The 16,497-nt window shown below is 38.7% G+C and overlaps 1 protein-coding gene across 4 annotated transcripts in view; it reads right to left on the bottom strand.

Annotated features, from left to right (window-relative positions):
• The window catches only part of slc25a26 (solute carrier family 25 member 26), a 229,124-nt gene that overhangs the window by 197,441 nt on the left and 15,186 nt on the right, over nt 1-16,497 (bottom strand). For all 4 annotated transcript variants that reach the window (XM_041191564.1, XM_041191567.1, XM_041191566.1 and 1 more), the window contains exon 3: nt 14,537-14,646. In XM_041191564.1, coding sequence (XP_041047498.1) covers nt 14,537-14,646 — 110 coding nt within the window. The remainder of the gene's footprint in view (nt 1-14,536; nt 14,647-16,497) is intronic.

The raw sequence follows: 16,497 nt of genomic DNA, 5'->3' as shown, positions 1-16,497 counted from the left end.
ATTTGCTTGCTGTGTTGGAGGGTTCCAGACTCCATTTATCCTTATTTACAGGCAATTTCAACTCCAGGTTTAATTAGAGATTGGTTTGTTATGACCACAAAACTCGGTTGCATTTTGCAGCGGGTCTTTATGGCAGCATTCTCATTTCCTGGGCAACCATTAGGTTAAGCTAAATCAGGCTGGTGTTTCAGGGTGACCAAGCACAACTACAGCTACAATTCAAAGGACATAGTTGTCATTTTGCAGAAACATTGAAGAAAGCAATCAGTGTTTTAAAATGGATGAAAACAGTTCGTCTTCTGAATAATGTCATTTTGCAAAGGCAGATGAAAAAGAGAAATGGCACAAGTTGCAAGGTTACAGGATATAGAATTTTAAGTAAAAAATATTTCTTTTCACCACTATGGGACTTTTCAAAGTTAGTGGTTCCGGCAGTGCATGAACAATTTTTTGGTCTTTCACAAAATGTGAGTGTCGCTGGTAAGTCCACCATTTATTGCCCATTCCTAACTGCCTTTGAGAATGTGATGGTGAGCTGCCTTCTTGAACCGCTGCAATCTGTCTGATGCAGGTACACTCACATCACTGCTGGGAAGAGTGTTCCAGGATTCTGACCCAGTGGCAGTGGAAGAACAGTGATATAGTTCCAAGTCAGGAAGGTGTGTGGCTTACAGGGAAACTTGTGGGTGGTGGAGTTCCGACGCATCTGCTGCCCTTGTCCTTCATGGGTTTGGGAGGTGCTGTCGAAGGAGCCTTGGTGAGTTTCTGCAGTGAATCTTGTAGATGGTACACACTGCTGCCAGTGTGTGTTTCTGGTGGAAATAACGAATGCTTAAGGTGGTGGCCAGGGTGCCAAACAAGCTGGCTGCTTTGCCCTGGATGGTGTCAAACCTCTTTAATGCTGTTGGAGCCACATTCATCTAGGCAAGTGGAACGTATTCCATCACACTCCAAACTTGTGCCTTGTAGATGGTGGACAGGCTTTGTGTGTGTGTGTGTGTGTGTGTGTGTGTGTGTGTGTCTTGGAGGGGGGGGGGGGGGGGGGAGTCAGGAGGTGAGTTACTTGCTGCTAAATTCCCAGCCGCTAAACTGATCTTGTAGCCATATATGGCTACTCCATTTCAGTTTCTGGTCAATGGTTAGATTCTTCCTTGTTAGAAATGGTCATTGCCTGCCGCTTACATGGCGCAAATGTTACTTGCCATTTATCAACCCAAGTCTGAGTATTGCCCAGGTCTTGCTGCATATTAGCACGGACTTCTTCAGTATTTGAGGGTTTGCGAATGGTACTGAACTTTGTGCAATCGTCAGTGAACATCCCAATTCTGACCTTATGATGGAAATTCATTGATGAAGCAGCTGGAGATGATTGGGCCTAGGACACTAAACTGAGGGACCCATGCAGAAATGTCCTGGAACTGAGATGATTGGAAAGACGGTGGCATAGTGGTAATATCACTGGACTAGTAATCCAAAGGCCTAAGCTCATGCTCTGCTGACACGAGTTCAAATCCCATTACAGCAGCGGGTGGAATTTAAATTCAATTAGTACATCTGGAATTGAAAACTAGTCTCAGTAATAATGCCACGAAGCTATCCTCGATTGTCGTATAAAGCCATCTGGTTTACCAACATCCTTTAGGGAAGGAAATCTGCCCTTCTTACCTGGTCTCCAGACCCACAGGTTAATGGTCCTCTGAAATGCCCTAACAAGCCATTCAGTTGTACAAAACTGCTACTAATACCACACTGACTGCAGTAGTTCAAGGCAGCGACTCAATCAGCACTTTCTCAAGGGCAATTAGGAATGGGCAACAAATGCAGTCACTCTCACATACCAACCAAAGCCCCTGCCCCCAGCTTAGATTGCAAGCTGCCAAATTTAAGCAATGGCCAACTTCAAGGGCAAGGTATATATGACTTATTGGAGGTGAACTAAATGGAATTAAATTAAGTGCTCACTCAGTGTAACAAAATAAACAAAAACTGTAAAATCTGCCATTGTGCATGAAAACACACAAGAACACAAAAGATGGGAGCAGGAAAGGACCATACGGCATGTCAAGCCTGCTCCACTATTCAATATGATCATGGCTGATCTTGGGTTTCAATGGCACTTTCTTGCCTGCTCCATATATCCCTCGATTCCCCGAGGCCCCAAAAATCTGTCTAATCCAGCCTTAAATACAGTCAATGATGGAGCTTTCACAAACCACTGGGGTAGTTCCAAAGTTCCAAAACCTTTTGAGTGAAGAATTTTCTCCTCATCTCAATGATCGACCTCTTATCCTGAGACTATGCCCCCATGTACTAGATTCCCCAGCCAGCAGAGACCTCACAGCGTCTACCCTGTCAATCTCCTTCAAATTCAATGAGATCACCTCTCATGTTTCTAAGCTCAAGAGAATATAGGCCCAATTTACTCAACCTCTCCTCATAGGACAGACAACTGTCTTGTGCCAGGGACAAATCGAGTGAACCTTCATTGTACTGCCTTCACTGCAGGTATAGCCTTTTTAAAATATGGAGACAAAACTGTACACAGTAAAATAGGCAGTAACTTTGATTGAACACTGTCAAATTAATTAATAAAACATCCAGACCTGCACTTCAATATAATGAATCTCACTGATCTCTTGTTTCACCAATAAAACCTAGTTGTGCTCGCTCAGCCAGTTTATCCAATATTTAAGAAGCCAGCTGCTACAGGTTCAAAGCTCAGAACAGCTAAAATCTTGATTCAGTCAGTCATGTCTGATGGCACGAGTCACCCTCCAGCCTGGCTGCCAGGTGGGATATGTTGCAACAGCATTTTACCGAAAAAGGTGAAACAGACACCACTTTCTCATCCACAACAAACTGTTTTCACTTCAGGAGTTGAAAAGTACCAATATCAGGTGAAACCCAAGAGAGAGGGAAAACAATCAATCCTGCTTTCCCTCACTTGCTAGGTAAAGTTGGTTACAAGGAGTAAAGCTATTTTTGAAGTGGATGGGAAAAAAGTAAGGGAGAAATAAAACAATCCCTCTGCTCACTTTTCCGCCAAAGTAAACAGGATGCTACAGAATTTGAGAAAATTGTATTTTGCATGGAGAATGATGGAGGTAAGTGGCATTTTTCGTTGGGCCTTGCAGGTCAGAGACAGTGTTAAGGTTGCACTACATGGTCCAAACAAGCATAAAGTCCTGTCTCAGAACAGGGTCCTTCACTGCACCTATACAGCACCACTGTTTTCAATGCCCTTTATCTTCATGGTCTCATTCAGATAATAGAACTCATGGAAATTGTTACAAATTACGGGCAATGCCATAATATAGTCATACCCAATGATAATGGATAGAGGCTTCCTAAGTTCATTTCACTAGAGCCTTAACATCAGAAGATAGCATAATTCTGGATTTCTACACTCCATTCAAAGGCTCAAATCAGGAGGAAATAAATCGTACCTTTTTTTTTACTAGTCTTGAGTTTCATAAAATGAGTAGCATTTTTAAATTAGACATTAAGTATTGTGCATTCCAGCTCATCAACACTGTTGGAATCTGTCATCTCAATGCGAAGGAGAGTGGCTCATACAACTGTTATTAAAAAAATTCTCTCATAATTTAGTATATTTTTCACAATATATTTCTCAAGCAATCCAATAATCAAGATTTATGGAGAAATGAGACCATTGTGGACTTTCTTGTGTGACACATGAACGTCAATTCGAAAGTCCGGCATCTATATAGTGCCTTTTATGACCTCAGGACAGCCCAAAAACTTTCTACAACTGCTGTACTTTTTGAAGGGCAGTTACTGTTAGGAATACAAGATAATAGTTTCAGCCAGTAAAGAGTCAGAAAATCAATCACTGAATTGAAATTAAAAGTTGGACATTGAATAACAATGTTGAACTGAGGATAAACAGCATTGGGAATGCCTCAATGCGTGAGGAAGCCTTTCATGTCATATGTGTTAAACTTGAGACATTTGACAGTCTTCCTTTCAAGAGAATACATAACGAGCAGGATTATCGATAATTAATACTGCGGATGCTGGAAATCTGAAATAAAAACAGAAAATGCTAGAAAAATTCAGCAGGTCTGCCAGCATCTGTGGAGGGAGATGACCATATGACTCTTCTTCAATGTTTAATGTTTAATTCACTGCCACTTCTCTTCCAGGAATGCCTACCTTGAAGAAGGGCTACTGCTCTGAAAAAGAGTCATATGGACTCGAAACGTTAACTCTGTTTCTCTCTCCACAGATGCTGCCAGACCTGCTGAGCTTTTCCAGCATTTTCTGTTTTTATTATAGACAATCAATCTCTTTCCCCCAGTTTGCAAACCAGATACTTTAACATTTTAAAATGGACACATGGCAGGGTGGTGGTGGTGGGGTGTTTAACGTGAACTGTCAGCATTCGCCATTATTCCCGCTTTGAAACCGACTGCATCTTCAGGATGTCGGGCATGCACAGATTATTGTGGAAATCTGAAGCTATGTCTGTTACTCTGGCTTCTGACATAGGCTGGACCATGGGCTCCTCACCAGAGCCAGCAATCCTGAAATCAGCAAGAACTTCAACTTTCCCACGCCCACATCGCCATTTGAAACCCTTGTTCAATCAGGAATAGCTGGATTTATAATGGTGATCAGACAAATAAAATCCAATGAACAACAGATATATATACTCAACACCAGATATTTGACATAAACAAAGACTTAGTTCTTTCTGCACACTCAACCTGGAGAATCCCAACTGTTTCTGCAGGTTGTTTTGTCGTGTTATTTGCACCATTTGTCTTTATAGTAGCTTTCACTGTGTAGTTTTTGCTCCAGATGCTTTTTGCAAATAGATGAATTTCAACAGAAAATTTCACTCAATGATATTTACAAAAAAAGTTAAGTTGTTTTGTTATTGTCAACAGGGTTAACCATTTCTTCATAGAACAAGTTACCAACATAGATTCAATTTCCAATTTCATTCCTCAAAAGCCAGCAGCTGATTCACAGAATATTCTAGTGGCATTTTGGGTTGGTTTTCAGTAAGTGCTGTAAACCATACACCTTATAAGATCTAATAACGATGTACGCACCTTTGTCGCAGATTAAAGATTATTTAAAAGAATGCTTGATTTGAAGAGTGTCACATGATGGATCCAGCAATAAGCTGTCTGCACTTACCTAAAAGGGGCTGCAGCACAATGTGAAATCCTGCTTTTGTCAAAGCATGTGGTGCTGAACTTGGGAGGCGATATGTTTGAATACACAACATTATATTAATTAAAAGCAAAAAACTGCGAATGCTGGAAATCCAAAACAAAAACAAAAATACCTGGAAAAACTCAACAGGCCTGGCAGCATCTGCGGAGAGGAACACAGTAAACGTTTCGAGTCCAAATGACCCTTCAACTGTTGAAGGGTCATTTGGACTCGAAACGTTAACTGCATTCCTTTCCGCAGATGCTGCCAGGCCTGCTGAGTTTTTCCAGGTATTTTTGTTTTTGTATTATATTAATTGACCATATTATTATTTCAACACATAAACTATCAGTAATTTTTAGCATGAAGTGTCAATGTTAACATTACATTCCTTACATTTCTGTTCTTAATTTGTCATCCCAAGCAGGAAAACAAAGAAAATGTTATTTTTAAAGTGAAAAAGTTAACAAGTCAGTGCCACATAACAAAGGAAAGTTTTAGCTTGCATAAGAAGCCAATTGAACCATACTAATTAATATTTATTTTACCGGCTAACAAAATGAACAATGTTTCAATCAAGGTAAAATAGCAATTAAATGTTCTCAAAATAATTCTATTTAAATAGAGAATTTTGGTGTTCAATGTTCCAAAACCTCATGGCTTTCTACATCTGACCAAAAAACACAATCGATAAGAAATTATACTAAGCAATACTGTAATGAAACAGTATCCTCAAGGTGCAGATCACTGAATGATAAGGCTTCCCTATAAATATACCTTAAAAACACTCTGGAATCCTCATCACCAGTTCCAGAACCCACAAATGGTAAAAAAAGAAACGCTGAAGTAAAGAAATGCTATTTTGCTTGTACAATCCTCCTCAGGCAGAGTATGTTGATGAGAGTCATCTTTTCCACTGACCCCCATCTAAAGAATTACAATTGGTTATCATTGCATTCATTTTTTTCACCAAACTTAAAAATTTAATAGTGATTATTTAAAAATTGACCAGCTAAGTCCACATACTGAAACTGGATATTCCCCTCCCTCAATTTAATGTTTTGCATCATACAATCCAACAAAATTACATTATATAATCTAAGGTGACTACACCCTATAAAAACTCCAGATCAGATGAGTTCTTGCATGCATTTCAGTATTTCATATGCATGGATTTTAAATGATGTTCTTTGAGACTGGCCGTATATTTTTAGTCGGCATCATTGCTTCAGCCCAAAACTCTCAACATCTGAGGGATAAAGGGTACTTAACACAACACCTGTAACTGACTGAGCACACATGTTATGGCAGCTTAAACAGGAACTATACCATGTGCATTGATAGCTGTGGTAAAGTCATAAATTCTCATAACTTCAATCCATTTTAAATTGAGTTCACAATTTAATTGATGGGTACATTAAAATTTACTTACAAAGACATGGTGTCATGTGTTAAGTCAGAGATGTTACACCTGTGGCCCTTTCATTACATGGCACCCAAGCTCTGACCCTTGAAACATAGGAAAACCAGTCCTATTCATATTTGTGTGCTGCTAATGTGTTGGTTCATCTCATTTCTTCCACTCCAAAGTACCTAGATGTCAATATGTCTCAGTACAGCATTTAGTTTGTGCTTGAACAATATTTGGTTGGTGAAGCCCTGACTGCCAGTGGAACCATATCAAAGGACAGAGAGGAGGCAGCAAGGGAGAATTAAACTTTTACATTCAGAGTAGAACAGAACCAGACAACTGTGTTTTATTAAGTGGATCAACTGATTGCATTTGTCCTGGCTGAATGCGGAAAGAAGTAACACTTTCCACCTAATCCATGGATGAAAGAACTGATTGAGAAGACCAAGTATTCTGTCACTATTCAACACATAAACACTTTGTCTCCTCAGTCAGTTTCCAATGTGAAATGAAGCTTCCTCACATTCAAGATTTGAAACAATAAATAAAATAAAAAATTTGAAAATCTTGTAATAATAAAACTAACCAGATTTAGTCCCATCAGTTTTAGTTTCTTAAAATTACAAACCATAGGAGGAACAGAATTGAAAAAAGTCAAACCCAATTTTTCTGTCTTCCACAAAAAACCAAAAGCTTCGACCTAAGTTATAGGTGGAATTACAGCCACATGAACCCATGAATAAATTGCTCAATTACAACATTGTTAATCACCATAACTGGCAATTAGATGTTTTATGTATGTGCATACCTTTGAGAATTGTTATTCAGCTCTGAAAAATAGCACCTTATTAATCCAAGAAGATTTTTGGTTAAATAAAGACACAAAACAAATATCTACAGCCATTATTGTTTACTGCCACAAGTAGCACACTTAGAAGTATTGCTGCAGTGGGGATTATGAAAATGGCATCAAACAATGTGCAAGAAAGCACAGAAAATACTGACAAAACACAAGGGGGAAAGTCAGCATCAGTGAACAGAAAGGGCAAGTTATGGTGTTTCAGGTGTGTACATTTCATTATTCTGATAAAGGATACATAAAAAGGACTGTGCCGGTGCAGGACAGTCCACATGGGGTAGCGGAACAGCCAGCAGTCACAGGCCATGTTAGGACCAGAACAAAGATAGAACATAAGTGCTGAAAGCCTTCTGGCAGAATTGTAAGGGCACGCTTGTCCCCCCATCGGCAGGAATGCTCAGGAGTGGACGCGCCTCTGATCGGTGCCCCTGACCGGGGGTGCGCCGCCATTTTACATGAGCGGGCCAATTAAGGCCCGCCCAGCGTGATGCCCTCCAGGAAGCACTATGCACTCCCTGTGTGGGCAGGGCACGCACGCGGAAGAGCGCACTCATCTCCCTGAGGCTAAGTGCTGCCTCAGGAAGATTGGCGCCAAATTTAAAAATGGTAAATGTAGAAAAATAAAATTTCCCTGACATGTCACCTCATGACATGTCCTTCATTTTTAATTAAACTTTTATTAAATTTTTAAAAACCTACATGAAACCTCATCCCACGCGTTTCATGCTTTTTCTGAAGCCCGCCTGGGCTCCCGGCTTGCCCACCAACCTTAAGTTTGGACAAGCAGGTCGTTTAACTAGTTCAATTAGTTTCTAAATGGCCTCAATAGGCCATTAACAGGTTGGCGGGCGCATAGCTGATTTGTCAGCGTCCCCGCCAACCTGAAAATTGAAATGGGGCAGGGTGATGTCAGGAGGCCCCGCCCTTCGCTGACCAACCTCAATATCCTGCCCAAGGAGTTAGGAAAAATATCAAAACAGGCTGTGAAAAAGTAGCAATCTCAGGCTTAGTGCCAATGCCACATGCTAGTTAATACAGAAACAGTCCGAAAGATACGTATGTGGCTGGGGAAATGGTACAGGAGGGAGTATTTCAGAAAGAGGGAGAAACTGTACAAGATGGAGAGGGTTAACCTGAACAGAACCTGGACCAATTTTCTCAGAAAGTAACTAGTGCTGTTGGGGGGGTTTTAAATAAATTTGGCAGGGGGAAGGGAACTAGAAAAAAGCAGCAGAAAGGAGCAGCAATGAGTTCTCAAGAAGGGAGATTATAAACAAGAGTAAAATTAGAAATATTCCAAAGATCGCAGGCACCAGATTGAGGAAACTAGCAAAGCGATGAAGGAGGTATGAAATTGTATGTATGTCAATGCCTATAATGTGATGTGGTTGCATTGTGAGGCACATGGCTCAAACAAGGCCAAGATTGGATTCTTAATTTTCCTGGCTACTAAGTATTCAGGAGTGATAGAAAAGAAAAGAGAGATGGAGGAGGTGTGGCAGTACAGACTAATACTGAAAGTATATACGAAGCGTTTCTAGAGGAATCCATTTAGTTTGAGTTAAGAAATGGAGGGAGAGCCATACATTGCTCTGAGTTTTTATTTTAAATAGTGCTCTAAACCGTGAGGAGGAAATAATTGAGAAAATCTGTTGGCAAATTTCAAAATCATTTAATATTTCAAAAGTCTAATAATATTAGGAGACTTCAATTAGCCCAAAATAGTCTGGGAAAAACAGTGTTAAGAGTAGAAAGAGAGAGGATTTTTTGATATGTACAGGGAACCCTTCTTAATCAACATCTCCAATCCAACTAGGAAGAAAGACATGTTGGATCTACTTCTGAAAAATGAAGTAGGGCAAGTGGAGTGTGTTACAGTAGATCATCTAGCTAACAGTGATCACAATATAATACAGTTTAGTGTAATTAGGAAATATCAAAGTAAAAATGCTCATCTGGTGATGAACGAATTTCAGTGATTAAGAAGGGACCCAGGGAAGATAGATTGGCAAAGGTAACTGCAGTGCAAAGCAATAACAGAACAATGGAGCGCATTCAGGGAAGAGATAGCTCAGATACAAACTAGGCATATCCTTTGAAAGGGAAATGTAGCACATCCAAGGCTAATGCACCCTGGACGTCAAAAGGAAAAAAACAAAACAGAAAATGGAGGTTCGTAACAAATGTCAGAAGCAAGATTCAGTTAGTAACTAGAAGATTATGGAAAGTACAGGAGATAATTGAAAAAGTTAACATTGAAGGCAAGGGGAGATTTCAAGAGAAGATTAACAGGCAACATTAAATTGAACCCCTAAAACATTTAATAAATATATGAAGTGAAAGAGGTTAGCTCAGGAAAAATAAATAGACTTATCAAGGACCCAAGAGGAAATGCATGGATTTGTTAAAGGCAAAGTATGTCTAACTAACTTGATTGAGGTAACAGAGAAGCTTGATCAAGGTAGAACAGTAGCTTGTATATATGGATAAACTTCTACTCAGAAAGCTTGTTAAGATGATGGAAACCCATGGAATTAAGGAGAAAGAGACGGTATGGATACAGAATTGATTCAGTGCAAGGGAGAAACAGGTGGTGATGGATGGATGTTGTTCAGATTGGGTGGTGGTGCGCAGTGGTGTCCTCCAGGTATCAACGTTGGGTTCATAAATCTAGATATTTTATAAAAATTGAAGGGTAATGTGTAGGCTGTTAGTGCAGAAAGATATAAAGGCCTTAGAAAGGTTACAAAGGTTTACGATGAAATTAGAGATTTCAGATATGAGGAGAGGTTGGAAAGCCAGAACTGTTCTCTTCAGAACAAAGAAGGTTAAGAGGTGACTATACAAACATATAAATTAGGAGCAGGAGTAAGGCATTCAGACCCACGAGCAACAAGATCATGGCTGATCTGATTGTGGCCACAAAGCCACTGTCCTGCCTACCTCTGATAGCCTTGACTCCCTTGTCAGTCAGAAATCTATCTACCACGGCCTGAAGAATATTTGATGACCCTGCTTCTACCACTCTCTGGGGAAGAAAGTTCCACAGAGTCACAACCCAAAAAAAATTTCTCCTCCTCATCTCCGCCTTAGATAAGAGGTTTTCAAAATTACAGGATTTGATAGAGTAAATAGGGAGAAAAAAGCTATTTCTTCAGCGAGTGAGTCAATGACCTGATGTCAGAGATTTAAAGTCATTGATAAATGATTTGATGGGGAGATGAGGAGAAATGTTATCATTCAGAATTGTTGGGACTTGGAACACTTCACCTGAAATAGGTGGTGGAAGCCAATTCCATAATAATTTTAAAAGGGAATGGGATAGGTGCTTGAGAATGAGTTTACAGGGTTACTGATAAAAAAAAATAGGAGTGTGGGACCAAGTACAACTGCTCTTTCAAAAGAACCAGCACAAGTACAACAGGCTGACTAGCTCCTTTCTCTGTTCTAAGTTTCTTTGATTCTATATCCAAAATGTCATAAACTGTCTTTTGTCTTCACAGATGCTGACCGACGTGCTGCACACTTCCAGTTTGTTTTAATTTTGTAGCTTTTCCTTTGTATGAAACGATGTATTCCATTCTGCATAACAGATAGAATTTCAGTTCAATAAGGTGGAAACTTCCGTATGAGATGACAGAGCCCAAACAAACATATTTGAGGCAATACCTTTAGAATGCATTTCGAATGGTCAATTTATCCAGCAGAAGCATGAAACTGTTATATCTTCAGAAAGAATCCTAGTACCAGATAAGGGCTCAGAATACAACTTCACTAGAAGTCATGCTTAACATTTCGGTGAAGATTAAATTTCTTAGCATCAAAAGCACTGTCCATAAGAATGGGAGAGACAGCCTTCACTGTTGATGATTTAATGGCTTTAATTCTTGTGTTTTACAGTCCTCGGTAAAAAAATTTGTTTTGAAAAGCAATAAGTAAACACAAACTCCTTTGAAATTCCTATGAGCTCACAGCTACTCACTACCATCCAAAAACTATGCTGACAGAAAGTACTGTTGAGAGTTTACCTTAAAACTAGCTCTGCAAACAACAACTTGCATTTATGTAGCACCTTTAATATAGAAAAACATTATGAGGAGTGTTATCTTCCAAAAGTTGATACAAGTCAAAGAAGAAATTATCAGGAAGGGAGATTAAAAGTTTGAAGAAAGAGGTAGGTTTTAGGCAGGATTTCAAAGGGATCAAGCTCGAGGGTATAAGATTGGGAGAGCATGACAGGAAGCTGACGAAAGGGAACGAGCACATGAGAAGCACCGCAAGCTTTAGGGAGGGAACTCCAGACTTTCAGACTTCCTGGTCCTAAAGTATGGTCCAAATAGTTCTGTGAAGGGTTGCACGAGGGTGGGCGGGGGGTGGACGGACAGAAAAGTGATAGTTTCCAGCTTGGCAGTCAAATTATTGTGGCAATAGTTTCAGTAGGTTAAGCACTGTGCTAAGTATCTGCTCAATACTCTTCACTGCTTCTTAAAATAAAGAAATAAAAGGGTTAACTAGGCACTTTCTCGTTTGCACTTATATGTTAAGTTTATATGCTGAAATGCTCTTCCAGTATTCCATTCTCTATTGCCACAGAATCCTAATGGAACAAGATATGAAACTTAAATATAAATTTTGAGTAGTTTTTCCACTTAGCAAGGAATAGATTGTTCCTGAATGTCAACTTCCTTTATAGCCCTGCAAAATTATCTAAGCATTGCTTTACAAGAAAAGGGAAAAACAATGGAATCAGGCAGCCATTGTCTTTTGTTATAAATGCAATGTACTTTGTTTCAACTGGCTTTTGGCATCCCAAAATTTGTGGATGAGTTGACATGCCAAGTTAAATGCCTGCCAATTGCTTTGCCTTGTCATGTCACACTGTATTTTCTAGTCTGTCCTCAGGGAGAAAAGGTTTATAAATGCAAGCAAGCGATTCACTTCAACTTGACAAATGAGCTCTCCAGGAATACATACATGGAATACAAATGAAGTTATACCAGAATAAGATCTATAAAACTACTGTATTTAAGAAATACAGAAGCATAATATAATAAACCTTTGGAGGTCCACATGCCTTTGTATCAAAATAAACACAAACTGAGTTGTTTTAAGATATTTATTGAATGCATCACGAATCAAATAAAGTTCAGTAATTCTACATATTTCAAATTTTCCCTTGTGTTTTGACATTGAGAGGACCAAAAACTGCATTGTATACACTGATCTACCAAACTGATATATGCACTAATGAAGCAGTATTTATATATGGATCTAGGTGTTTTGTACTCTACTGCTAGTGTCCTCCTATGAGAAAGGAGCCAGAATCAATTTGGGTGTAATAATATTTACTCAAAAATGGTCAAGCATGCCAAAATATTTGAACTACATATTTTTAAGATCAATGCAAGAAATGCCCTAGGCAGAATTTGAAAATAAGGAGAAAAAAATCAAAAAATAGCAGAGTTCTGCTTTAATTAATGCAAAGAACACAAAAGTTTCACGAAAAAATGAATCACACCGCATTATTCAATCCATGAAACCCCAGTGCAAAAAAAAACCCACAAAGCAGACTTTGACTTTGTTCAGCCACCACTCAAATTAATCAACTGATATGTTGAATATTACACTCTATAATGTCACCTTGCAGCTCATCCTGAGCAACACCACAGGAGGCCCAGTATATTAAAAAACAGTCTGTCAACACATGTCAGGCATCACATTTCATGACAAATGCAAAACAATCTTCTTTGAAAAAAGGGGAGAAAATGTCACTTAATTTTGTGTACTGTGGCCTGGGTCCAAAAGTGATAAACGCTTCACAATTAGCAAAGCAGTTAAAATGCCAGAGATGCCATATGGCTCTTGCCTCTCTTCAAAAATTCAGAAAAAACATTTGAAAAGTGCTGAAATCTAAGTGAAAAAAATCCATGAGTACAGCTGATTTAATCTGCTATGCTGTCTGGTAAATTAGGTATTCTGCCCATGCTCAGACTGCACAATCTAAATTCGGCGCACAGCATTATAGCTCAAGGCAAAAATATCAAACTCAGAAACTGAGGACTTTGAGTTAAAACTAATAAGCACTTAAAAGAGGCACAAAAGAATGTTTAATGAATAAATTTAATTATAGTGTGAAGTGTAAATTTTTGAATTTTTATTTTGTATAAATTTTATTTTGAACATTAGAAATTTCAGTTACTGAGAAAAACAGCAGATTAATAATGCTTAAAAAGGATTTTAAGTGATTTGTTGAACAAAGATAATTATGCCATAAGCGGTCAGTTTGTATAGTTAAAAAATAAGTTTTTATAGGTGCTCTCATGAAAAATTGATCCAAAAGCACAACAAAAAATTCTAACAAGAAATGTGTAAAGATCCAAGCCTTTGTTACTGCTAGGCTTGACTGTTCAAATGCTCTCCTGGCCAGCCTCTCATCTTCCATCCTCCATAAACCTGAACTCAAACAAAATATTTTTGTGCATATTCTAATTTGCAGCAAGTCCACCACTGTACTCATTGACCTATATCGGCACCTAGTCTGGCAACAAAATGATTTTAATGTTCTTGTTTTTCAAATTATTCCAAGGCTTCATCCCTTCCCACTTCTGGAACTTCCTCCAGCCCTGCAAAACTCAGATCTCTGCATTTCTCCAATTCTGACCTCTTGCACATCCCCAATTTTGATCGTGCCTCCAGTTGCCTGAGACCTCAGTTCTAGAATTTCCTCCTTGAATCTTTCTGCCTCACTACTTCCCTCTCCTCTTTATGATGCTCCTTAAAATCTACCACTTTGGTCAAGCTTTTGGTCACTTGTCCTAGTTAGCTCATTCTGGCTCTTTTTTTGCACCTTCAAGTGCAACTATATCCTTTTTATATCATGAAGAACAGTACTCTTCATTGTAATCCAGTGTGCCCTGACCAAGGTTTAATAAAAATTTGTTCAACTACACTCACGTGAAGCACCATGGGACATTTTACTATGCTATGCTATTGTGGTAAAAAAATATCAAAAACAGCAAATCTGTCTTTACACTTGCTAATTTCAAACTTTCAGATCAAGTGTAAGATTAGTCACTCACCATCTCTCCAAGAGAAGCAGCAACCATGTGAACAAGCGGAGCCTTTTTTGTAGACACACAGGAGTCCAGCACAGATTTCGTATACTCATAGGTAACAAAGAAAAGAGCAGCTGAAATTAATCAAGCACAAAAGAAAAAAAAATCTAGTCAGTCTAAAAGTTAAGTGTTAGTAAATTGCTCCAAAAAGAATTTGCAAAACATTTGGTCACTAACTCCAGTTACTCAGAATATTTATTTATCAAGAGTCAAATGGATTTAAATTTTGAACAACTATAGCTCTCTATGTGGAAGTTTCACCTCTTGGGGATACAAGACTAGCTTACTTTAAGAAATATAGCGCAAAGTTCCACTCTTAATATTAGTTCTGACCTGTTCATTTTAGTATAACCACTTCACATATTTTGGCATACTGGCTTTGCACATTTACATCATCACATAGTGATAGTAAAACAAAGTTTCCTGAGTGTCACTGAAAATAAAGACATGTCTAGCTTTTCGTCTTGCACTCATCAGAGCACACAAAAGGATATCAATATAAGGGGGAAAACAACAATTTATACTGTCTGTGAAGAGAGTGCTGATTGGTTGGCAAGTGGCATTGCCATTGAGAATGCACCATTGATGGTGGCTAACAGTTAACTGCCCAGCATTGTTTGAAAGTTAAGCCAGGCAGCTTGACCCTGATTGCTCAAGGCATTGCCCTGAGGAATGAGTCAGCAAATGGTTGTCATTTATTTTATTTAGCTGAAACAGGAGCAAACATTGATGATGGTGGTTGACTTTTCCTTGAACCATAGCATTCTTTGTGATGATGGTGCTGAGCTTAGTGTTAGATAGGAATTCTCAGGATACTGACCCAGTGAAAACGAAGAAATGGTGACTAACCATTCATGACACAATGGTGTACTTGTTTTACCTTAAATGTGGGGTTGTGCCCCATACAAATTAGAATGAAGACTAGCAAGAGAAAGCAGAGCCACTGCCAATCACACACGAGAGTTGAGCAATAGAAAGCAAGTGTTTGCAGAATGAAACTGTCTCTTTAATAAGAAACAGAAAGTACTGAAAAAGCTCAGCCGGTCTGGTAGCATCTGTGGAGGGAGTAACAGGGTTAACGCTTCGAGTCCAGTATGACTCTTCTGTGAAAGCATCTCTTTGATTAATCACCAGTTACAGGTCCCCAACAAAATATGGTCAGTTAGAAGCTAAACTTGGAAATACAAATGCTGACAGAGTAAGGTTCCTACATAAAGACCGAATCAAACCTTCACATGCCCATGTGGCAAATGAATAGACAAACAAGTACCCAAATCTTTATGATCATTTTATAATTCAAGACAACCAAATCATACACATTACTTTGAGAAACAGCAGTTTAATATTTGCCAAGTTGTGACTTTATTTAATGGACAATGGTATATTTTGTTCTTTAATTTGTAGTATTTTGATTTTCAATTACCCGGGTTCAATCACCTTTTATAAAGATGTACTTTCTTAAAGGCTAACATGAAGGTATGGTTGGGTGGGGAGGGGGGAGTAGGGAAGAGTTCAAAGGCAGATGACAATAAGGTAGTCATGTTAAATTTGTTTCTGACAGAATTTTGTTTGCAATCAAGACAACAGCAAAAATACAAACAGCCAAGCATACTGTGCAACATATTTTAAAGATGTAATCTTCACTTTTTAAACAAGCTGGCAAGAAATCACATTGAATCCAAGAGAAGACAAAGCATGAAATTACAGAAAGCATTTATATCTATGAAAAATGAATCAAGTGTTATTCCAAGTAGAATTATATGAATTTAAGAAAACATAGGATGCTCATCAATTCCGACATTTTCTTTCCTCTTGCCGTATCACAGAGTTAAAAACTGAGCAGGGTTAACTAATATATGTGCCTTGAAAAATACATGAAGCAAGGAGCACTAATTCAGCTAGATCTCAGCCAGGTACATTGGTAT

The sequence above is a fragment of the Carcharodon carcharias genome, chromosome 7, assembly GCF_017639515.1.
Source record: "Carcharodon carcharias isolate sCarCar2 chromosome 7, sCarCar2.pri, whole genome shotgun sequence".
Lineage (NCBI taxonomy): Eukaryota > Metazoa > Chordata > Chondrichthyes > Lamniformes > Lamnidae > Carcharodon > Carcharodon carcharias.
This window is presented reverse-complemented; position numbering and strand designations above follow the sequence as displayed.